Below are 26,350 nucleotides of genomic sequence, written 5' to 3'. Positions count from 1 at the left end.
AGATCATCTCTGAATACTACCAGAAACTCTATGCCCAGAAATCTGACAATGTAAAGGAAATGGATCAATATTTGGAATCACACCCTCTCCCTAGACTTAGCCAGGAAGAAATAGAGCTCCTGAACAGACCAATTTCAAGCACTGAGATTAAAGAAACAATAAAAAATCTTCCAACCAAAAAAATGCCCTGGTCCAGATGGCTTCACACCAGAATTCTATCAAACCTTCAAGGTGGAGCTTATTCCTGTACTGCAGAAATTATTCCAAAAAATTGAGGAAGAAGGAATCTTCCCCAACACATTCTATGAAGCAAACATCACCCTGATACCAAAACCAGGAAAAGACCCAAACAAAAAGGAGAATTTCAGACAAATCCCACTCATGAATATAGATGCAAAAATTCTCAACAAAATCCTAGCCAATAGATTACAGCTTATCATCAAAAAGTCACACATCATGATCAAGTAGGTTTCATCCCAGGGATGCAAGGCTGGTTGAACATACGCAAGTCCATAAACGTTATCCACCATATTAACAGAGGCAAAAATAAAGATCTCATGATCCTCTCAATAGATGCAGAAAAAGCATTTGATAAAATCCAGCATCCTTTTCTAATTAGAACACTGAAGAGTATAGGCATAGGTGGCACATTTCTAAAACTGATTGAAGCTATCTATGACAAACCCACAGCTAATATTTTACTGAATGGAGTAAAACTGAAAGCTTTTCCTCTTAGAACTGGAACCAGACAAGGTTGTCCTCTGTCACCTTTACTATTCAACGTAGTGCTGGAAGTTCTAGCCAATACAATTAGGTAAGACAAGGAAATAAAGGGAATCCAAATGGGAGCAGAGGAGGTCAAACTCTCCCTCTTTGCTGACGACATGATCTTATACTTAGAGAACCCCAAAGACTCAACCACAAGACTCCTAGAAGTCATCAAAAAATACAGTAATGTTTCAGGATATAAAATCAATGTCCACAAGTCAGTAGCCTTTGTATACACCAATAACAGTCAAGATGAGAAGCTAATTAAGGACACAACTCCCTTCACTATAGTTTCAAAGAAAATGAAGTACCTAGGAATATACCTAACGAAGGAGGTGAAGAACCTCTATAAAGAAAACTATGAGATCCTCAGAAAGGAAACAGCAGAGGATATTAACAAATGGAAGAACATACCATGCTCATGGATGGGAAGAATCAACATTGTTAAAATGTCTATACTTCCCAAAGCAATCTACCTATTCAATGCCATTCCTATCAAAATACCAACATTGTACTTTCAAGATTTGGAAAAAATGATTCTGTGTTTTGTATGGAACCGGAAAAAACCCCGTATACCTAAGGCAGTTCTTAGTAAGAAAAATAAAGCTGGGGGCATCAGCATACCAGATTTTAGTCTGTACTACAAAGCCACAGTGTTCAAGACAGCATGGTACTGGCACAAAAACAGAGACATAGACACTTGGAATCGAATTGAAAACCAAGAAATGAAACTAACATCTTACAACCACTTAATCTTCAATAAACCAAACAAGAACATACCTTGGGGAAAGACTCCCTATTCAATAAATGGTGTTGGGAGAACTGGATGTCTACATGTAAAAGACTGAAACTGGACCCACACCTTTCCCCACTCACAAAAATTGATTCAAGATGGATAAAGGACTTAAATTTAAGGCATGAAACAATAAAAATCCTCCAAGAAAGCATAGGAAAAACACTGGAAGATATTGGCCTGGGGAAAGACTTCATGAAGAAGACTGCCATGGCAATTGCAACAACAACAAAAATAAACAAATGGGACTTCATTAAACTGAAAAGCTTCTGTACAGCTAAGGAGACAATAACCAAAGCGAAGAGACAACCTACACAATTGGAAAGGATATTTGCATATTTTCAATCAGACAAAAGCTTGATAACTAGGATCTATAGAGAACTCAAATTAATCCACATGAAAAAAGCCAACAATCCCATATATCAATCCCATATATCATGTCTCATATAAGAGACATGAATAGAACCTTCTCTAAAGATGACAGACGAATGGCTAACAAACACATGAAAAATGTTCATCATCTCTATATATTAGAGAAATGCAAATCAAAACAACCCTGAGATATCATCAAACCCCAGTGAGAATGGCCCACATCACAAAATCTCAAAACTGCAGATGCTGGCGTGGATGTGGAGAGAAGGGAACACTTTTACACTGCTTGTGGGACTGCAAACTAGTACAACCTTTCTGGAAGGAAGTATGGAGAAACCTCAAAGCACTCAAGCTAGACCTCCCATTTGATCCTGCAATCCCATTACCACCCAGAAGGAAAAAAATCCTTTTATCATAAGGACACTTGTACTAGACTGTTTACTGCAGCTCAATTTACAATCGCCAAAGTGTGGAAACAGCCTAAATGCCCACCAACCTAGGAATGGATTAACAAGCTGTGGTATATGTATACCATGGAATACTATTCAGCCATTAAAAAAATTGGAGACTTTACATCCTTCGTATTAACCTGGATGGAAGTGGAAGACATTATTCTTAGTAAAGCATCACAAGAATGGAGAAGCTTGAATCCTATGTACTCAATTTTGATATGAGGACAATTAATGACAATTAAGGTTATGGGGGGGAAAGCAGAAAGAGGGACGGAGGGAGGGGGGTGGGGCCTTGGTGTGTGTCACACTTTATGGGGGCAAGACATGATTGCAAGAGGGACTTTACCTAACAATTGCAATCAGTGTAACCTGGCTTATTGTACCCTCAATGAATCCCCAATAATTAAAAAAAGTTTTTTATTAATTGTCAGTTATCCCATCATACAGTGTTTAGGAGCTCTGTGATTAGGGTATGGTATAAAGATTCCTTTTTTTTTTTTGCTGTTTTTGGCTGGGGCTGGGTTTGAACCCACAACCTCCGGCTTATGAGGCTGGCACTCTACTCGCAACCTCCAGCATATGGGGCCGGCGCCCTACTCCTTTGAGCCACAGGCACTGCCCTAGCATAAAGATTCTTAAGAACTTTTTATCCTGAGTTTAAATGTATACAAATTGCTGAAGAGTAAATTAAGATAAGAAAAATTGTAACAAAGAATAAAATATGCTAAAACATTTATATTTGCCTACATAGTTAGGTAAATAAATGTATTATTCCAACTTTCATGTAAAACAAATAAATGCACAGACATATACTGTAAAGATGCTGATTTTCAAGCACAAAAAAGACATGGGGATGTGCTTAGACACGTCAATGTTTTTTCCACAATAATCGTTGTGTTGTTTTATCTACATAGTCTGACAAAATCTACCTCAAGAAAACCAGAGTATATGTATAAGCAGCTAGTCAGCTTTAGAGGTTAAGTTGGAAGATATGAACAAGAAAAAAATCTTGTGTTTAACTCAAAGGAACAAACTCAAAACTTTGGCCTTATTACCACAGTGTTCTCATCAAGTGGGTAATGTGTGAAATCACTGCTGATTCAGTTGTCTTGAAAACCATGAATTCAGGCAGGCTCTCTATTCTTTTTTGATCTCTATATTCTGAGCAGTACATATCTTCTGAGCAACAGTATTAGGTGACAATATTTAATGAATTTCCTATTATATCTCACGTTACAACTAAAAGCAGTATCAAATAAGGAAATGCTGTTTAACTGCTGAGATTACTCGGAAAAGAACATTTGTTCATGTGCTTTTTCTTTCTTGGCTGCCTTTTAGTTTTATATGAAATCCATTCTGCTTTTAAAGAGAGAAAAAAAAAGATTGGTTATCTCTTACCAGACCCATGAAAAGGCCAAAAACCAAGGTAGCTATGACGAAAAAGACGTAAGAACACCAAGCAGGAATTCCAAGGGTCACTGTGAAATAGTTGTGAAGATGCTGCAATCAGAAGAAAACAAAAACAGTTACTTGTAATGAACAAATGTAACACGTAAGTCTCTTTCTCTAGCTATAATTCAAGTCTGCCAATTGTCTCTATGTATGTAAGTTTCCATAAAAGTTTATATGTACTGTACCTAAATTATTCCTGAAGAATAATTCGACTTATAAAATATTGGGAACTGAGAATAATAATAAAGGTCATATCTAGTAAGAGTTACTTTCTTAGAGTTCATAATCTGGACAAAAGTCTGGTAGAATTATTCTATTATGATAAATTTTTACGGTCCCCTTCCCCTAATAATTATACAAACCTCAATGTTTTCTCATAATATGGCATAAATAAAAAAATTAAAATTCTTGAGCCTTTATCCATTTTTTTTTTTTTTTTTTGGCCAGGGCCGGGTTTAAATCCGTCACCTCCAGTATATGGGGCCAGCGCCCTACTCCTTGAGCCACAGGCGCTGCCCAAGCCTTTACCGATTTTTAAGTAAAACTAAATTCTTATTCATAGAGCACCAACAATTTAAAATACCTTCTTTTCTAATCAGATTACTTTTTCTTTACATCCTAAAAATGCTTACTAAATTATCAGAAAATATAAAATATAAAATTAGACAAAAGAAATAGTTTTTGTGAGTAATGTATTGTGAGCAAATGAGATTTCTTTAGTTTTTGAGAACAGTGAACATCCCTTACTCTTCCACTAGGACTCTATCTGATGACAAACACTTTAAAAATGAGTGAAGAGAAAAAAACCTTAGCTAGAAATTATTTACACGCTAAATCAAACAGCAATTATATACATGAATCTGTTAAAGTCAAAGCCACTTAAGACTTTTTTAAATGTATTATTTATTTTTTATTTTATTTAAAATCACTTCTTGTGTTTTTTCCTTTTATTAAGTCATATGCACATAAATCATGAATACATTTATGCATTTGTGGGGTACAATGTGTTGATTTTTTATACAATTTGGAGTGCTTACATCAAACTAATTAATAAAGCTTTCACTTCATTTACTTAATCATTATGTTAAGGCATTTATGTTCAATACTTGATAGATTTGACTTGTACCCTTGCAATATGCTCCTTGGGTGTGGTCCCACAGTTTACCCTCCCTCTATAGAACCTCCCCCCTCCTCTCCCATCCCCCTCCACACCTCTCCTTCATCCTGGGCTATAGTTGTGATCTATCTTTCATAAAAAAGTGTAAGTAATAATGAACTGGTTTCATAAAAGTACTGACTACATTGGATCCTTTTTCTTCCAATCTTGAGATACTTTATTAAGAAGAAATGTTCCAGCTCCATCCATGTAATCATAAAAGAGGTAAAGTCTCCGTCATTTTTTAATGCTGCATAGTATTCCATGGTATACATACACAATTTATTAATCCAATCATGTGTGCACTTGGGCTTCTTCCATGATTTGGCAATTATGAATTGAGCTGCAATAAAGAATCTGGTGCAAATATCTTTGTTGCAAAGTGATTTTTGGTCTCTTGGATATACACCTAGTAGAGAAACTGCAGGATCAATTTTTGTCCAGATCATGAACTCTTAGAAGTGCTGCAGAAGCCACACTTCGCTAAGATGATTTGCTGAAATGTCAGACATGTACAGCTACCAAATAGACATTAACTCATTCTAAACAATTATTTTACACAGGATTCAATAGCTCCAAGTTAAGTAGCACCAGTAAGAAAAGAGAAGACTGATTTCCCTGGCTAAAATCAATTAAGGACACTCTTGGTTTCTAAGAGTTCTATTTTAATTCCATATTCCTCAAAATCAAAATAACTCTCACTAGTTTCTTGGTTTTTGTCACACAGTTAAATAATATATCTTCTCTCTCAATATATTTTTTTTTTTTGGACAGGGTCTTCCTGTATCTCCAGGCTGGTTTCCAACTCCTAGGCTCAAGATATCCTCTTGCCTCAGCCTCCCAAGTACCTGAGATTACAACTGGGAGTCACACTCCAGTCCAGCTATTCTGGCTTAATTATAAATCATAAATATGAAGCAAAAAAGCTTTTTAACTGATCTAAAATAATAATCTGAGATCTCTTTCTACAATTTTTTATACAACAGAAAAAATAAATCTAAAGATTCAACAAGTATTTTCAAAACTGACACATGTAATCCAAGTGTTCAATCAATATTTGTTGAATAAAGATGCATCAAGTGCTTTAACTGTTTACAGGAAATACAAACTCTTGATTTGTATTCTGTTGGTGGCACTGATCATTAGTCTGTGCTTAGCCAGGAAACTGTTTTTAAGTGTAACCCAGCATTTTACAACCTAGTAGATAAAAGGGTATTTGAGATATCAGAAGATTCTTTTCAATGAAGTTCTAAATGCTTTGTACAATTCCCTAGGTAAGAAAACACTGTGTATTCATAGCTTAACTTTTCTTGATGACTCAGTGCTATCATCACGATTAAACCCTGAAATATGGCAAAGAATTAGAATATGCTGAAAGCTATTCTGGCTTAGTGCATTCTGAACCTTACCTTCCAAGGACCAATTTACCTTCCTCAAACAATTAGCATGTATAATATACAGGGTGGGGGTGAATAATATGCTTTTCTGGACAGTGTCTTATGTACTTACGTAAAATAAATAAAGAACTGGGCGGCACCTGTGGCTACAAGGGGTAGGGCGCTGGCCCCATATGCCGGAGGTGGCGGGTTCAAACCCAGCCCCAGCCAAAAATAAAGAAATAAATAAAACTGTAAAATAAATAAAGAACTTACAAGAAACTTTCTAAGTTATTTTTCAGTTTTCATTAAATTATTTGCTTTTGAATCATTATACTCTGAGCCAAACACTTCTTAGTACTTTCAAAACATATTCTTACTTTAATAAACTCTACTTCAATTTTCTTGTATCAATTTACTATGTAGGAGATTTACGTCAACTTCTTAAAGAAATCCTGCCATCTTGTGGTGCGTTAGGTAATTATTACTAAAGACCTGTTAGTCAAGTTGTATTTTTACAACTGTAGGAATAAATCATTTGAGTCCACAATGGCTTTAGAGCCACTCAGAATGTTAGTATTCAGGGTGGCGCCTGTGGCTCAGTCGGTAGGGCACCGGCTCCATATACCGTAGGGTGGTGGGTTCAAACCCAGCCCCGGCTGAACTGCAACCAAAAAAAAAAAAAATAGCCAGGCGTTGTGGCGGGTGCCTGTAGTCCCAGCTACTTGGGAGGCTGAGGCAAGAGAATTGCTTAAGCACAGGAGTTGGAAGTTGCTGTGAGCTGTGTGATGCCACAGCACTCTACCAAGGGCCATAAAGTGAGACTCTGTCTCTAGAAAAAAAAAAAAAGAATGTTAGTATTCATGGTACTATGTATTTGAAGTTTTGTTATGCGCACACACGTTTCCAACGGAATGATTGATTAAAACAAATCTAATTCAGTTTTAGGTTTTTCTTTTCTTTTCTTTTTTTTTATTAAATCATAGCTGTGTACATTAATGTGATCATAGGCTACCATACACTGGTTTTATAGACCGTTTGACACATTTTCATCACACTGGTTAATATAGCCTTCCTGGCATTTTCTTAGTTATTGTGTTAAGACATTTACATTCTACATTTACTGTTTCACATATACCCTTGTAAGATGCACTGCAGGTGTAATCCCACCAATCACCCTCCCTCATAGAAAATACTGATTCTTGTTTGATATTGTATGTGCTCATTACAAGGATTACCCTACTGTTTACTGGAAATACACTAAAACATTACCTGATGGGCATGATACCTTACACATAATAGTTAATGTTTGGCTATGTATAGATTTGGGTGAGAAGGCTAAATGAAAACATCATTACAACCGAATAGATAAAAAGGAAATTCCAAACAGGTCAGATGGATGTAAGGAAAAGAGCCAGGGTAAGGCCTCCATGGATCAGAGGCCAGTACTGCTCTGCAGCTTGAACAAGCACACCTAGCCAGCCAGCCAGCCAAGTGCTGCACAGCTGGACTGGTCTGAGTGACAGCCAGCCTTTAGATTTAGAACCTAACTGTATCATATGGCACACTCTGAGAGGTTCTGGGAAAAGCCTTTTTATCCCTCTCAACACAGACTAGAATCCCCCAAATATTCTCCTTTTATGGGAGCAGCTAGGAAGGACTCCTAGGACAAGGGTTCATTGCTCCTTTCACGTTTCACTTCTTAACACTTGCTGTGAGACACAGCCTGTGGCCTCCTGTGGGTTCCATGAGATGTGCCCTGTGCACGTGCACCACCTCATGGCAACATTTCTACAAAACATTCTAGATCAGCGGTTCTCAACCTGTGGGTCGCAATCCCTTTGTAACAATAAAAATACATCCTACATATCAGATATTTACATTACAATTTATAACAGTAGTAAAATTACAGTTATGAAGTAGCAACGAAAATAATTTTGTGGGTGGGGGTCACCACAACATGACGAACTGTATTAAAGGGTTGCGGCATTAGGAAGCATTAGGAAGGTTGAGAACTACTGTTCTAGATGTTTTTATAAGGAAAAGAGGAATGGTAAGAGGAGAGGCGTGCTATCTAAATCACAGGGCAATGTTTTCAATGTTTTAAGGAACCACTAGTTCAGTAGGATTGGATCTTCTAGATAAGGCAACTGTTTTCATTTTGTCATACAGAAAACTTAGAAATTACAGTACAACATAAAAGACTTTTTAAAAATCAGCCCAGGCTCGACACCCACAGCTCGACACCCAGGGAGTAGGGCACCAGCCATATACACCAAAGCTGCATGTTCAAGCCCAGCCCAGGCCTCAAAACAACGACAACTGCAACAAAAAATAGCCGGGCATAGCGGCGGGAGCCCGTAGTCCCAGCTACTTGGGAGGCTGAGCCAAGAGAATTGCTTAAGCCCAAAAGTTAGAGGTTGCTGTGTGCTGTGATATCATAGCACTCTACCAAGAGCAACAAAGTGAGACTCTGTCTCAAAAAAAAAAAAAAAAAATCAGCCCAAATTCTAGTATCAAAGAAAACCACTGTTGATCTCTCTCCTACTCATTTTCTTGTCTAGGATAACCCCATACAAACATTAACACTACACATACTTGTTTCTTCTTTCCCTATGGAAGTATTTATATCTAACCAGCTACCCATGCAGGGGAAAGTTCTGCTGAGGGAAGAGTGACTTCCTCCTGTATATGTATCTATAAACTCTCAACAGGATAAAGGAGACTGAATAGGTAGCAATAATCCTGCCTCACTGGCATTAGCCATTCTACATCTTTCTCTGAGACTTTCCACTCCTTGGGTTCTATCCCCACATCCCCTGGTATCTGTCTGTCTGTCTCTCTCTCACCATATGCAGTGTTTCTCCTGTTCATTGTTAATATGGCTGCACTGCAGTTTTACATTACCTAGACATGAGTTAAAAACAAATTCTGTTCCTCACTGTTATACACTCAATAGTGATTTGAGGATTCCAGACAAGACAGAGCTTGCTAAATGAGGGAACAGACCAAGCAGGCTAGGAAGACTGGCTGAGTTGCTCCATAAGTGCAACAAAGCAAGAAGATGCCTAGAGACTTAAGTGGTAACCAGAAACATGACAGGTAGCCAAGGATTGGGTCTCTCACCCATCAGACCAGAAATCATCAACTTTATGAAAATAGAAGACAAGAGCCAGATTCTAGAAACACAGATGGTAAAAGCCTTATCAAGAGATTTAATGAAAGGATGGGGACTTATTTCTAAGAATAAAAGAAAACACAAAAGTTGTCAAGAGGTTTGGGGAGGCTAGATGCTAAAACAGAAGGTAACAGCAGATTTCTACTGAAGATTGTTAAGGTAAAGTACACATATACATGTACGTTACAAATATAAGGATATCAAAATAACGCACAAATCTACCATTTACAACACTTCTCACCCCTTCCTCCCTCTACACACACATACACACACACACACACAAAATCTACAATCAGGACAAAAGTATTTGTTATTCCAATAAATATAAATGGATTAAATTCATTAGTTAAAAGAATTATTTCTTACTAAATGCTTTTTACAAAACTTGTCTTAAAACAAAACACTAAGAAGTTTAAAATGGAAAAAAAAATATTCCAGACAAATGCTACACAAAAATAAAAATTATAGTAATAATGCTAGACAAGACTGACCTTATAAAGTATAAAATGTAATTATTTGTGTGTAAAATTCTATAGTTTATCTTATAAAATGGTTCCTTTTTGAAATATCTGGAAAGAATTTATAAGTACACATACACAATTACATACACATATTCCTTATCACTAAAGGAACATCTTAATTAGTTATTCAGAGATGGATCATATTCTATTATCCAAATGGCTATTTTTGTGCAGTTCAATGCATCCACACAAAATCCATCTGTGCAGCCCATGGCTGGGCACTGTGTGTACGAAGATAAAACACCCACTCCTGACCTTGACACAGTCTAAATATTACATATTGTAATAATTTGCATGACATAATGAAAAACTGTAACTCCTTATTTAAATTCTTATTTAGCTAAGCACTAAATGACAAGCTATAAGAGGACAGAGTAATTATGTATCTTCTCCAATGCTGTCTTTGAAAGTAAAATTTGTCATGCCAGGCACAGTGGCTCACACCTGGAATCCTGGCACTCTGGGAGGCTGAGGCAGGTAGATTGCTGGAGCTCACGGGTTCAAAACCACCCTGAGCAAGAGTGAGACCCCCATCTCTAAAATTAGCCAAGTGTTATAGCAGTTGTCTGTAGTCCCAGCTACTTGGGAGGATGAGGCAAGAGGATCACCTGAGCCCGAGTTTGAGGTTCCTGTGAGCTGTGACGCCATGTACTCTACCAAAGGCAATAACGTGAGACTCTGTCTCAAAGGAAAAGGAAAAAAATAAAACTTCTCTTGAACAATCAGTGAAGGCCAGGATCAGCTTGGGCTTTTTTAAACTGCAGAACAAATTCATCTCTTGATCTGCACTTATTCTATGCTGAGATCTTGTTGTAATGCTGCCTGGTATCCGTCTATGATAATTAGAAGTAGACATCATAATGTCACAAAGCTCAGACAGCTCTTAGGCTATATGACTTTGTCAGCCTTGAATGTCAACAAACTGCAAAAGGCAAAATCCCTAACTTATAATTCCCAGTTTACAATTCATAACGCTCAGCCCTTGATTAAAATTCTCACCAGTGCAAGAAAACAGCAGAAAGAAACCATATGAAACTCAAACTATCTTGAGAAAGAGAAAATACTAGCTATTATTTAATGTGATAAACAAATTCCAAGAAAAACCATCAAATTTAGCCAAAAAAGACTGAATCCAAGTATCACATTAGCCACTGTTGTAAAAAACAAACAAAACTTCTACCAAAAAACCCATATAGTAGATATTCTATCTCACAAAACAGTATATATAACTGAGAAACTGGGGTATAAAAGGTTGTTCTTAAATTTCCCTCCACATATGTAAATGTTCATGAGAAAAAGAAAGAGTCCTCACAAAATCCCTGAATATTATGTTCAAAACTTGACACCTTAATCTAGTGAGAGAAAGCATAGCTCAGGAAACATATATAAGAAAACACACTTCTAAAAATTTTTTAAATATCTTGAGCTATATTTAATTCCAGAGCAATTTTGTTAAATCTGGTTGTATTTAGTGCCTCCTCTGCAGAGGAAGAACAAAAAAATTATGGGATATATTCAAGATTACATAATGGCAAATTTTTACCTGAATAACAATTCTAACCCACTGAAATGACTTGGTGAAATTCCACAATTACACAAACTTCCTGAAGGCCAAGTTGTAACTATTTTAGGCTTGTAGGTCACCACCCTCTGTGCCTCTATCACAACTACTAAATTCCAGCACTATGGAACAAGAGCAGTCATGAACAATAGGTAATGAATGAAAGAGGCTGTGTTCCAATAAATCCTTACTTACAAAAATATGCAGTCCACCCACATGTTGTAGTTCGCTGATTCATGACATATAGAACCACTTTCAGGCTTAAACGATCTTAGATCTGTGTGGAGATATGCCACTGGGAAAATAAGATGAAGTAAAACTACCCAAGCCTTTCTGTTTTGATGGGAGGACTTCATCACTGATCTAAGAAAATATGACTTTGACACAGTAGTTAAAGGTCCCTATTTGATTATCACTAAGAAGAAAAGGGAATCTATTTATAAATGCTTACAAATAAATAGTATTTATAAATGTTTATTCTCTAATTATTTAAAAGCAATATTTTTATTCCTGAAAACCTCTCTGCAAATATAACTATAAAGGTTTTATTTAAGATTACTCACCCATATCTTGCCAGAGATGCTAAAAAGACCAGCCATTCCAGACATCCTTTAAAAAAAGAAAATAAAGAGTAGCACTATGAAGAAACAAAATAAAACAAACTTCAGGTCAGAAGGACTTCCTGCTCTATACTGTTCTTGCTCCTGGACTTCACTTCTGTCCTTATAGAGCTTGGCTTACAGGACAATGATTTCAATCATCCTGCTGCAGATACATTCCAGGCCTTTGGCCCTTTCTCCCTCCCTTGTACCTACTTGGCAAAAACTTCAACTCCAAGTAGTTGAATATCCCTGGGGGATATCAGCTGACATCCCTGACTATCCCTTCAACTCCAAGTAGCTGAATATCCCTGGGTTGGGGAGTGGGGGGTGGGGAAATCACATGACCTGTGACTGTTGGTACTGCTTCACAATCCCAAACTGAAGAACACTCAATACTGCCCAGTCATTGCACTTTTCAGACTCTGAGTTAATAACTCATTCCTTTTCTTCAACCCCTCCCTGTGTATTCTCAGCTAACAACACTCCTATGTCACCGTGAAATCAGAAGCCATTGTGCAATCTAGCTTATGTTCCCACCACCAAATCTGAGCCTGGTGTATGCCTGCAACCACCTCCTGATAGGACACAGACACAGAAAGTCTATCTTTCCTAAGACAGTCCAATTCCTCCCCCATGTTCCTTGGATCCCATCCCTTTTGTCTTGTTAATGACTTGGTTCTTTCCGCCAACTTCACTTCCTGCCTGAGCAATTACTCCCTTTCTGTTGAGTCAGCCTCATTGGCTTGCAAACATTCTCCACTCTTCCATCTTTTAAAAAGAGAATTCTTAGACCTCATCTGATCCTCCAGCATCACAGACAATTTTTCCCAAAGAGTAATTTACACGTGCTGTTCCTTCTTATTTATGGTACCTCTGACCCATTCACACCTGGCTCCCACCCTCACTGCTGCACTAACACTATGTTGTTAAGGCCACAATGACCCCATCTTGCTTCTCCTACTTGATCATCCTTCACCTCTTGGCAGCACGGAGCACAAAGGACTGCCCCTTCCTTCTTGCACACCCTCACTTGGCTTCTGGAAAGCAGCAGAGCCCTGGTTTTCATGCAGCCTCACTGGAACTCATTTTCAGTTTCCTTCTGCTGACTCCTTCACAGCCCAACTTCTTAATTTGGGGGTGGTTCATGGGGTTGGTCCTAAGTACTATCCTCTTTTTCCTTTTTCCTATGCATTCCCCTTAACCTCTAAGGCTTTCAACATAACCATATATTGTATTTGTGTTCCTAAATTCTACATGGTGTCCTATCTCCATACATCTAATTCAACAGCATTACAAAATCTGCATCATATCTCAACATACCCAACAGAGAAACTTTGATCTTCTCTAGCCCATAACAGTAACCAGTACCAAAACCTACCAAGTACTCAACCAGACACCTGTAAGTTTTCACCTATGAATCTTTTCTCTCCTTCACCTTGGCCAACTCTACCTTCAAAACAGATTTTAAACCTACTCACTCTTTCTATTGCCACTACTGCCACCTGATGTAAGCTGCAGTTCTGAGACTGGACACTATAATAGCCTTCTAACTAGTCTCACTTCATTCATCCTTGCCCTTTCCAACCCTTTCTCCTGAGAGTAAATTTTTTCCATATACTGATAACCTGCATGCTCCTCACTGTTGCCCAAGGCCCTGCATGACCCACCTCTGTTATTCAACTTCGACTATTCCCCGTCCTTACTGCCCACCACTCTGCACTAAGTATACTAAGCTCTTCTCCAAGTGAAATTCCCATTCCTGGGAATATTCTTCTCCCTGCTCTTTACCTGGACTAGTTTCTTCAACCCTTTAGATCATCCCTAGAGGCCTCCCCTCAGAGCTACCTCTCCTAACCCCTCCATCTGGAACAGGTCCCTGACCCAGGGTAATTCTCTGTCTTTGTGTCATAAAGCCAAGCCCCAGGAGGAAGGAAGTGGTGGGCTGTAGTGGGCAATGCTGATGACAGATGGAGAAGTGGCAGAAAAGGGTTGTTGTTTGGTTAACTGCCCTTATCCAGACAATACTTCTTTGTATCCCTAATTTTTTAATTTTATCTGTCTTTCTTTAAGCTACTGGAGAGGAATGAAAGGACCATGTATATCTTACTGCTAAATACCCAGAACCGAGAACCATAACTATTATAAAATCAGCATTCAAATATTTTTAAAAAGAAATGCCAGAGGTAAACTAAGTTTTTAGAGCAAGCCATGAGTTTCATGGGTATTAGTATAGATACTACTAGATGATTTATTCCTGAAATTTTGTATGATTGTTTCTATCTCCACAGGGATACTTCTTACCCTTATATATACTAATATGAAGTTAATTACAAATATGACAGTTCATATAAAGTTAAAACTATGGAAAACATTATTCTGGTTTGGCCTTATTAACTCACCAAGTGTTACAGTTTGCTATCATGACCAAAAGTTACCCATGGTTGTCTTCTGCTAGGCAGCCAAAGATACCATAGGTTTTTTTATCTTTTATTTGAGATGTAACAGCAATTCCTTCATGATCTACATTCATGGTAAATGAAATATGATAAATAGTATTCAACACTATCCTTTCTAAAGAGAAAACAGTCAGCATGGTTTAGCACAAAAACTGGAGTAGAAGCTTTCTGTAACCCACCCAAATCTGGCTAGTTAATACCCAGTAAACTGAAAACTAACTGAAACATATGTGCTATGTATCAAAAAATCAGAAACACCACATCATCCAAGCATGGGAATGTGTGGGTTGGCTCATTAAAAGGGATATGAAGAAAAATGTAGGTTTTCAAGACCCACAGACTTGACTTGATACTTTTTAATTAATAGCACTGTGTTGTTAAAAAAATTAACAAGTTACGTTAGAGAAGCTGGAGACTTCCAGCCAGTCAGAGGCTCCACTGATTGCCATTTCTTCTCTAAGATATAATTCTGCAGGTCTTCAAAGATTCCTGGGCCACGGTAACGACGGAATATCCCATCCTTTGCACTACAAATTATAAGAACAAGTAGAAAACAAATTAATTAAAATAACAGGTGATACAGATAATAAAAAACAAAATAACTATTGATCATACATGTGAACTCCACCTGAATTTCAATTGGCTCAAATGACCAAAACAATATAGGTAGGATAAGTCCGAAAGCATGCATTTAGTTTTAATCTATTACAAATGAGAAATTCCAAAACTGAAAGCATTAAACATTCATTTTATCACTGTACGATTTGTGATTAAAAACAAAGTTCTTGGCAATGTTACTTTCATTATTTTTGCTTTTCTCTTATGATAGCAAAATAGCCATTGTTATCAAGTTAAAAAATGTATCCACATTTCCAAATTCATATTTTTAAGGCCTGTTCCCTAAAATCAACATATCCCCCTTCAGCCTTCCCTTCCTCTTGCCTTCTTGCCAATATCAAGTCTCCCAAGAGAAGCGTGTACACTTGCCATTTTCTGCTCTCTATTACTCATTCTGCTCCCTTGACTCCATTGAAACTGCTCCCAGGATGGGAGTCTCTAATGACGAGGGCCCCAATCCACGGGGCACTTTTCTGCTGCTTCCTCTCCATCTGTCATAGGCATTGCCACTACTGCAATCCACTTCCTTCCTCCTGGGGCTTGGCTTTTATGCCACAAGCTCTCTGGACCTCTTCTTACTGCTTGACCATTCCATCTTGGGTTCCTTCACTGTCTTCTTCTGCAGATGTGCTAATTTTGGTCAACCCCAAGTTCAATCCTTGACCTGTTTCTCTTCCCACCCGTGTATCCCTCCAGATACACTTTAATTGTTATACAGTTAATAATGAGAAATACCAAAAATGTATCACCAGTCTAGATCTTCTGAGCACTAGATCCTGACATCCAACTGTCACTTAAACTTCTCCATTTGGAATTAGCACAGGCACTTCATACTATCCTTTCCATTTTTCTATCTTCTAAACTTCATCTTATCCTAACGGTTCCCTTATCTTGAGGGTAGATAAGACTTTTACTAGTTGCACATGGCCTGTTGATAGTTATCACAGACTTTTCCTTCCCATCTGTCACCATGTCAGAATGATCCAACCTCCTAACTAGCTCTGGAATCCACCCCTTTTCTCTTTCCTCTTTTCACTCCTGAGCCCAACGGTACCTTGCGGGCCAGCCAAACAGAATGAGTTAAACTTCTCCAAAAGTATCTCATTTTATCCTGGGCTTTCAACATGCTTTTTGTTTACCTGGAAAGACTTATTCCAGCTTGCTGGCTTAACCCATTCCTTAATAATCATCCCTTTGGGGGCGGCGCCTGTGGCTCAGTCAGTAAGGCGCCGGCCCCATATACTGAGGGTGGCGGGTTCAAACCCGGCCCCGGCCAAATTGCAACCAAAAAATAGCCGGGCGTTGTGGCGGATGCCTGTAGTCCCAGCTACTTGGGAGGCTGAGGCAAGAGAATCGCTTAAGCCCAGGAGTTGGAGGTTGCTGTGAGCTGTGTGAGGCCCCGGCACTCTACCAAGGGCCATAAAGTGAGACTCTGTCTCTACAAAAAAAAAAAAAAAAGAATCATCCCTTTGATAATCACCAGAGACATTTTCTCCAACCACTCTTCCCCATATCCCCTGCTGAAATCATGTCCCCCTTCTCCATAACTCTCCTCAGAGCAGAACAGTCTTTATCCTCTTCAACATTACACTGAACGAGTGGGAGCCATGGAAAACAACTTAGACTTCCTGGCACACATCTATCGATTTCTAACCTCTGCAAGGGCAGAAGATTATTTAAACTTACTGAAAAAATGCTGGTAGAGTGGTGACAAAGAAGCGGCCACTCAAACCTACAAGAAGCACAAACACAAAAAGGTCACAAGTCAAGCCCATATACTTACGTTCTAAGAAAAAGCATCCTCAAGACTGCTTTCATAATCACGTGAAAACCACTGCAATTACTGAATCACATACTATTATTTTTGTATTAGAGAAATTTCATTTTTACTCACTTTTATTAACACTTTCCAATCACTGACACAACTTGTCTTTGTTGTGTGACACAACCCTGGAATTTGCTGGTTTGTGCATCACTCTGTAAGCGTGTGAAAGCTGAAGGATAGGATTTAGAGTTGTATAATATGGGTTAATTACTAACTTCCCCAATTACTAACTTTCTAAATTTAGATTATTTAACTTTTCTGAGTTTTAGTCACCTGATCTGGAAAATTGGTATATTAAGGCCTAACTGTTCTGAAGTTAGATTAGATCAAGTATATTAAGAGCTCAGCACAGTGACTGGCACATTATGAAGGACTCAACAAACTACACATATTACTACATGAGTTATCAATTTAAAAAGAACAATAAAAAACATAAAATATTTAGATCACATATAATTTTACATACAAGATTTGCAAATAAATGAATGTACATGAACTACATTTTTTCAAGTTAGTCTTAGCTAACTTTCACTGAACACAAAGTACTTAACCAAATGCTATGCTACATGCATGTAAGAACAAATACAACCCTTATTCAGCAAATATTAACTGAGTGCCTACTTTGTTTCAGTGACTGTGACAAGCGCTCAAGACTCGCAGATGAGCAAAAATATGTATAGTCTTTGTTCAGACAGAGCTGCCACTATAGTCTAATGGTAAAGGGAAAGAATTTAATGGAATAATCACAATCAGAAATATAAACAGAAAACAATGACAGAAAAAAGTGGTATGCAGCAAAGACCCGAACGAGGGAGTAAAGAACAGATCTATGTGTATGAAGAAATAGTACTTACAAACAAGTGTACTTTTGTGGGCATCAGGAATGAGAATAAGAACTAAAGGATCCTTCTGGACAGCATGGAAAAATGGCATTTTAACATTTCCCATCACTACTGCCTTTTCCATGGAAGAACAATCCAGACAATATCAAATTATCTATTTAAAACAAGTTGCTCAAATTTTACTTTGCGTAATTCTTTGGTAACTTTGAATTCAAACACTAATGCTTTACTTTTAATGACATAGGAAATTTGTTTTTATCCATTTTATGAATTAAATTCATATTCAGTATAATGATTCATTAATTAACAGTAAGTCTTCTCAAAAAAGGATTTTCTGTTTTCTTTCACAGTAGACCAAGTGGACTCTAAAAACATCTTTAGGATCCAAGTGGACTCTAAAAACATCTCTACCATCCTTAAAAGAAAATACAGTATTCAGGGTTAAAGTCAATGTCACAAAAAGAAATATTTACTATATAAATTTGTCATTGTACCTTGAAAAAAAAAGTTGTATCAGCAGTAACACAAACACAAGTGACCTGAAATGAAGCCCAACTGAGAACTGTAACAAGCACCTCTGTCTCAGGACATTTTCACCTATGACAATGCTTGTAATTCCACTCTCCTGGGAAACAAGGGAGCCCACAGTATAATTTCAACTATACCTTGCCAGGGAAAAATACTGGTATTCCTAAGTGATTAAAAATTATTATATGTCTTAGGGTTAAAATAATTATTACAGTTTTATCTCTCACGTCTTTCTAACTATAGATTCTTATGACTACACAATAATTTTATTTAAGGACAGTTATGATTTTTAGGGAGGTATTTTGCTTACACGGCCTTTGAAAATGGAATGAACAAACTAAGTAATTCATCACTTCTTTTTATTTATTTATTTTTTTGTGGTTTTTGGCCGGGGCTGGGTTTGAACCCGCCACCTCTGGAATATGGGACCAGTGCCCTACTCCTTGAGCCACAGGTGTCGCCCAATTCATCACTTCTTAAAGTGTTCTATTTAGATATCACATTTATCAGAATTAATGGCATTTTTAATAAACGTTAGAAAATCTAAAGCATTTTTTAATATGCTCTTTGAAATACTTCATAAATTCTTTTTTTTTGCAGTTTTTGGCCAGGGCTGGGTTTGAACCTGCCACCTCCGGCATATGGGGCCGGCGTCTTACCCATCTGAGCCACAGGCGCTGCCACATAAATTCTTTTTTTTATTAGTAAATCATAGCTGTGTACATTAAAGCGATCATGGAGCACAATATACTGGTTCTATAGACCATTTGACACGTTTTCATCACACTGGTTAACATAGCCTACCTGGCATTTTCTTAGTTATTGTGTTAAGAGATTTATATTCTACATTTACTAAGTTTCACATGTACCCTTGTAAGATGCACCACAGGTGTAATCCCACCAATCACCCTCCCTCTGCCCATCCTCCCCTCCCTCTCCCCCTTCCCCATATTCTTAGGTTATAACTGGGTTATAGCTTTCATGCGAAAGCCATAAATTAGTTTCACAGTAGGGCTGAGTATATTGGATACTTTTTCTTCCATTCTTTTCTTTTCTTTTTTATTAATATTAAATCATAGCTGTGTACATTAATGCGATCATGGGGCACCATAAACTGGTTTTATAAACAGTTTGACTCATTTTCATCACACTGGTTAACACAGCCTTCCTGGCATTTTCTTAGTTATTGTGTTAAGACAATTATATTCTATATTTACTAAGTTTCATATGTACCCTTGTAAGATGCACCGCAGTTGTAATCCCAAAAATCACCCTCCCTCTGCCCATCCTCACCCCTCCCCCTCCCCCATATTCTAAGGTTATAACTGGGTTATAGCTTTCATATGAAAGCCATAAATTAGTTTCATAGTAGGGCTGAGTACATTGGATACTTTTTCTTCCATTCTTGAGATACTTTACTAAGAAGAATATGTTCCACCTCCATCCATGTAAACATGAAAGAGATAAAGTCTCCATCTTTCTCTAAGGTGGCATAATATTCCATGGTGTACATATACCAGAATTTATTAATCCATTCGTGGATCGATGGGCACTTGGGCTTTTTCCATGACTTAGCAATTGTGAATTGGGCTGCAATAAACATTCTGGTGCACATATCTTTCTTATAATGTGATTTTTGGTTTTCGGTGTATATACCTAGTACAGGAATTATAGGATTGAATGGCAGATCTATTTTTAGATCTCTAAGTGTTCTCCAAACATCTTTCCAAAAGGAATGTATTAATTTGCATTCCCACCAGCGTGTAGAAGTGTTCCCTTTTCTCCACATCCACACCAACATCTCTAGTCTTGGAATTTTGGGATATGGGCTAATCTTCCTGGAGTTAGATGGTATCTCAAGGTAGTTTTGATTTGCATTTCTCTGATGATTAAAGATGATGAGCATTTTTTCATATGTCTGTAGGCAGTGCACCTGTCTTCTGCAAAGTAGTTTCTCTTCAAGTTCTTTGCCCAGCCTGTGATGGGATCACTTGTTCTTTTCCTGCTTATACGTTTGAGTTCTCTGTGGATTCTGGTTATTAAACCTTTGTCAGAGATATAACCTGCAGATACCTTCTCCCATTCTGAGGGCTGTCTGCTTGCTTTACATACTGTGTTCTTGGCTGTGCAGAAGCGTTTTAGTTTGATCAGGTCCCAGTAGTGCATTTTTGAAGCTGCTTCAATTGCCCGGGGGGTCCTCCTCATAAAATACTCGCCCAGACCAATTTCTTCAAGGGTTTTCCCTGCACTCTTCTCTAGTATTTTTATAGTTTCATGTCTTAAGTTTAAATCTTTGATCCAGTGAGAGTCTATCTTAGTTAATGGTGAAAGGTGTGGGTCCAGTTTCAGTCTTCCACAAGTTGCCAGCCAGTTTACCCAGCACCATTTGTTAAATAGGGAATCTTTTCCCCACTGGATGTTTTTAAATGGCTTGTCAAAGATCAAATAATGGTAAGTAGCTGGGTTCATCTCTTGGTTCTCTATTCTGTTCCAGATATCTACTTCTCTGTTTTTGTGCCAGTATCATCCTGTTTTGATCACTATAGATTTATAGTATAGTCTGAGGTCTGGTAGCGTGATTCCTCCTGCTTTGTTTTTATTTCTGAGTAATGTCTTGGCTATTCGAGGTTTTTTCTGATTCCATATAAAATGAAGTATTATTTTTTCAAGATCTTTAAAGTATCACAGTGGAGCTTTAATAGTAATTGCATTAAAATTGTATATTGCTTTGGGTAGTATGGACATTTTAACAATGTTGATTCTTCCCAGACATGAGCATGGCATGTTTTTCTATTAACGTTTTCAGCTATTTCTTTTCTTAGAGTTTCATAGTTCTCTTTATAGAGATCTTTCATGCCCTTTGTTAGATAAACTCCCAAATATTTCATCTTCTTTGGCAGTACTGTGAATGGAATAGAGCCCTTAACTGTTTTTTCAGCTTGACTATTGTTGGTGTATATAAAGCCTACCGATTTATGAATGTTGATTTTGTAACCTGAGATGCTGCTGTATTCCTTGATCACTTCTAAGAGTTTTGTAGTAGAATCCTTGGTGTTTTCCAGGTATACAATCATATCATCTGTGAAGAGCCAAAGTTTGATCTCTTCTGACCCTATATGGATACCCCTGATCGCCTTTTCTTCCCTAATTATGATGGCTAAAACTTCCATTACAATGTTAAAGAGCAGTGGAGACAACAGGTAGCCTTGTCAGGTTTCTGATGTGAGTGGAAATCATTTCAATTTAACTCCATTCAATACGCTATTGACTGTGGGTTTGCTGTAGATTGCCTCTATCAGTTTAAGAAATGTCCCTTCTATACCAATTTCCTTAAGTGTTCTGATCATGAAGCCATGCTGGATATTATCAAAAGCTTTTTCTGCGTCAATTGAGAGAATCACATGGTTTTTCTTTTTAATTTGTTTATGTGCTAATTATACTTTTAGATTTATGTATATTGAGCCAGCCCTGAGACACTGGGATAAAACCAACTTGGTCAAGATGTATAACTTGTTTCATGTGTTGCTGGATTCTGTTTGTTAGGATCTTGTTGAATATTTTTGCATCTATATTCATTATTGATATTGGTCTATAATTTTCTTTTCTTGTTGGGTCTTTTCCTGGTTTGGGGATCAGGGTGATGTTTGCTTCATAGAATGTGCTGGGTAGTCTTCCTTCTTTTTCTACATTTTGGAACAGGTTGTGTAATATAGGTACTAGTTCCTCTTTAAAGGTTTGGTAGAATTCTGACGGGAAGCCATCTGGTCCTGGGCTTTTCTTTTTAGGGATATTTTGTATGATTGATGCTATTTCAGAACTTGATACTGGCCTGTTCAACATTTCCACTTGATTCTGGCTAAGTCTTGGAAGGTGACATGCTTCCAAGTATTGGTCAATTTCCTTCAGATTTTCATATTTCTGAAAATAAAGTTTCTTGTAATATTCATTAAGGATTTTTTTGATCTCTGAGGAGTCTGTTGTTATTTCGTCTTTGTCGTTTCTGATTGATGACATTAGAGATTTTACTTTTTTTCCTGGTTAGGTTAGCCAAAGGTTTATCTATTTTATTGACCTTTTCTACAAACCAACTTTTTGATTTATTGATCTGTTGTATAATTCTTTTGTTTTCAATTTCATTTAATTCTGCTCCAATCTTCGTTATTTCTTTTCTTCTACTGGGTTCTGGGTTGGAATGTTCTTCCTTTTCCAGTTGCTTGAGATGTCCCACTAAGTTGTTGACTTCCTCTCTTTCCATTCCCTTGAGGAAGGCCTGCAGTGCTATAAATTTCCCTTTTAGGACTGCCTTTGCAGTACCCCAGAGGTTCTGAGAATTTGTGTCTTCATTGTTGTTTTGTTCCAAAAATTTGGTAATTTACTTCTTAATCTCATCTCTGACCCAGCTATCATTCAGCATAAGGTTATTTAACTTCTATGTTTTTGTATGAGTATGTAGATTCCTGTTGTTACTGAGTTCAACTTTTATTCCATGATGGTCTGAGAAGATGCAAGGAATAATTTCTATTCCTTTAAACTTACTGAGGTTAGACTTGTGACATAAGATGTGATGGATTTTGGAGTAAGTTGCGTGGGCTGATGAGAAGTATGTGTATTCAGTTTTGTTTGGATGAAATGTTCTGTAGATGTCTGCTAAATCCAAATGTTGGATGGTTAGGTTTAAATCTAAAACTTCTTTGCTCAGCTTCTTATTGGAGGATCTATCCAAAACTCAAAGGAGTGTTAAAATCTCCGACTATTATGGAGCTGGAGGAAATCAAGTTGCTCATGTCTGTTAGAGTTTCTCTTATAAATTGAGGTGCATTCTGGTTGGGTGCATAAATATTAATAATTGAAATCTCATCATATTGAGTATTACTCTTAACAAACATGAAGTGACCATTTTTATCCTTCCTTACTTTTGTTGGTTTAAAGCCTATTGTATCTGCAAATAAAATTGAAACACCTGATTTTTTCTGATTACCATTTGCCTGAAGTATGGACAACCATCCTTTCACCCTGAGTCCGTATTTGTCTTTTAAGGTAAGATGTGACTCTTGTATACAGCAAATATTTCGCCTGAGTTTTTGTATCCAGTCAGCTAACCTGTGCCTGTTTAGAGGACAGTTTTAGCTGTTCACATTAATGGAGAATACAGATAAGTCTGGTAAAATTTTGGGTATCGAGTTTTTCGAAAGTCCAGTGGACATTTTTAATCCTTTTGCCACTGTGGAAGTTGGAGTTTGATCAAAAGTTTCTGAGTGAGTTACTTTTGTGGTAGAGGATTGGGCTGGTCATTATGGAGGATAGGTCTTAGAATAGCCTGAAGAGCTGGTTTGGTTATGGCACATTTCTTCAACATATAAATGTCATTAAAGTATTTAATTTCTCCATCATAAATGAAACTCAGTTTAGCTGGATACAGGATCCGGGGTTGAAAGTTATTTTGCTTTCGGAGATTAAATGTCGATGACCACCCTCTTCTGGCTTGAAAAGTTTCAGCAGAGAAATCTGCAGTCATTCTAATATTCTTCCCTTTGTAGGTAATGAGTTTCTTACATCTGGCAGCTTTGAGAATTTTCTCCTTCATATTAACTTTAGTGACGTAAATTATGATACGCCTGGGGGATATCTTATTGCAACTGAGTCGTACTGAGCGTCTGAAACTGTCTGCTATCTGAATTCAGAATCTCCTGGCATGTCTGGAAAATTCTCTTTCATAATTTCATGGAGAAGGGCCTCTGTGCCTTGGGAGGCCACTTCACCACTTTCAGGGATTGCAATTAGGCGGATATTAGCCTTCTTCAAATTATTCCAGGGCTCTCTGAGAGAATGATCCGTTTTTGCTCTCCTCTGTTTCTCTTCCTCTTTGAGAGTTTGGGAGTGTTGAAAGGCTTTATCTTCGATGTCAGAAATCCTTCCTTCTCCTTGCTCCACTCTGTTACTGAGGAATCCTACTGTATCTTTCAGATCTTTGAGGGCTGCAAATTCTTGCTTCGGTGCTTCAAAATCTTTGGTGGTTTTGTCTTTAAATTCGTTAAATTCTTAAGGCAACTTTTGAATTTCTCTTTGAATATCTAATTCCGACTTTTGAATTGCTCCTTGAATTTCTGATTCCAAATTTTCCTCCATTGTATTAATTTGTTTGCAATCCAAATTCTGAATTCGATTTCTGACATCTCGGCCAGCCGTTTATGAATGGGATCTTCAGTTACATCTTTCAGCCATATCTTTCCTGGGGGGTGGGGGGTTTTTGATCTATTCTGGTTATTCATGTTACCAGAGTTTTTCTGCTGATTCTGCCCCATGATCGTTTTACAGCGTTTGATATTTCCCTTGCAACTTTGTTGAGGACCTGTACAGTGCTATGGCCTGAGAAACTGGGGACCTATTTGGTGTGGTGGGGCTAAGTGGTTCTGTCTTGTTTTCAGCTGGTCTCTGTTCTACCCTAGTGAAACAGTTACTCTGGGTTGAAGTCTCAGCTGTGGAGAAATACCAGCAATTAAGTCACTCTGCCCCCACAGGCAACAATTGGAAAAGGAAAATCAAACCTTCCTACAATCATACACCCAGGGCACCACTTGAATAGTCTTTGGGTGATTGGCTCAGTTGAAAAGGTCCAAATCATTTGTCTCAGTCAGCACCCATCTCAGGTGAGAGAGTTTAAAAGGTCTCTGGCAACTGGATCGCAAGGGTCTGTTAACAACTCAGATATGGCTTACTGTGGTGCTCCGTGGAGCCAGGAGGACCCACCCAGCAAACAGATTAGTCTGGGAAGGTTGATGCCTCCTTCCTCACCTTGCACCTCTGTCACACCCAGTCACCGATAGCCCAGCAGGGCTGTGACCCAGTTGCCTCTAGTGAACAGATATTCCAGGGGTTTGCACCTGCCTGAATCACAAGGAAATCTATTTCTGCTCAGCCAGGCCGCTGCACTCTGCCTCTGTCCAGGAGGGGGAGGTGAGGACTGACAACCTCAGGCATTTGATGGAGGCTGGGGGGTGTTCACTCAGTTCCAGCCCTGCCCCTGATTGACAGAACAGAACAGAACAACTTTGTGGGAATTTTTTTCTGTCCCTGCTAAATTCTCCTGCAGAAGAGAAGCTGTTTTGAGTTCCCAGACCTCAGGCCCTGTCTTTGCTCCTGCAGGTTTGTATTCGGTTAGCTGTCAGTTCTAGCCTCCTGCCTGCTTTTGTCTATAGGCTGATGATGCCCTGAGGGCCGGGTGCGTCTTAGGCTCAGTAAAGCGGTCCTCTCAGTCAGCCCCGCCCTGGGAACTTCCTGGCTCTGTGCGTGTGTTTCTAGTCCCCGCACTCCACCCAGGCCTTTACCGCCTCAGGCAAACCCTTTACTCATGGGGCCTGCGTTTCCGTCCCAGATCTGTTCCGTGGTGGTTGCCATCTGAGAAGATGCCTGGCCTCCTCTGGTTGCCCAGGGACACAGGGGGTGTGGCTTCGGAATATCCGGAGTGAGCCCTTTTGTTGCCAAAAACGGCTGCTGCTCTGTGTCTCAGGGCACTGCTGCTCCGGTGTTGTTCCCTCTCAGCTGACAATCCTCTCCTAACTCCCATGCCACCGAATCAGCACTGACCAGCTGCAGTCTAGGCCCTGTCCACACCCCTCGAGAAATCACACACGAATCTGGACTCCTGGGGGACAGGCCTCCAGACCTCAGAGTGAGAGTGGAGGGAAGTGCTGGGAGCTCAGAATTGCAGGTAGCGAATATATACAGTTCTAACTGAGCAGCTGGGACTATAGCTGGGCACCACCATTCTCAGATGATTTTTCTTATTTTTCATAGAGACAAGTTTTCACTATGTTGCCCAGATTGATCTCAAACTCCTGGCTTCAAGTGAT

The 26,350-nt window shown here is 38.4% G+C and overlaps 1 protein-coding gene across 2 annotated transcripts in view; it reads right to left on the bottom strand.

Annotated features, from left to right (window-relative positions):
- The window catches only part of TMX4 (thioredoxin related transmembrane protein 4), a 58,686-nt gene that overhangs the window by 19,151 nt on the left and 13,185 nt on the right, over positions 1-26,350 (bottom strand). The window contains exons 3-6 of one of the 2 annotated variants that reach the window (XM_053574103.1): positions 16,992-17,037; positions 15,086-15,214; positions 12,193-12,238; positions 3,784-3,885 (exon numbers count right to left, since the gene is read on the bottom strand). In XM_053574103.1, coding sequence (XP_053430078.1) covers positions 3,784-3,885; positions 12,193-12,238; positions 15,086-15,214; positions 16,992-17,037 — 323 coding nt within the window. The remainder of the gene's footprint in view (positions 1-3,783; positions 3,886-12,192; positions 12,239-15,085; positions 15,215-16,991; positions 17,038-26,350) is intronic. The other variant, XM_053574104.1, reaches the window with a different exon arrangement.

This window comes from Nycticebus coucang, chromosome 21 (genome assembly GCF_027406575.1).
Source record: "Nycticebus coucang isolate mNycCou1 chromosome 21, mNycCou1.pri, whole genome shotgun sequence".
In the NCBI taxonomy this organism is placed as follows: Eukaryota; Metazoa; Chordata; class Mammalia; order Primates; family Lorisidae; genus Nycticebus; species Nycticebus coucang.
Note: the sequence above shows the minus strand (reverse complement) of the source record. Positions and strands in the feature narration are given on the sequence as shown.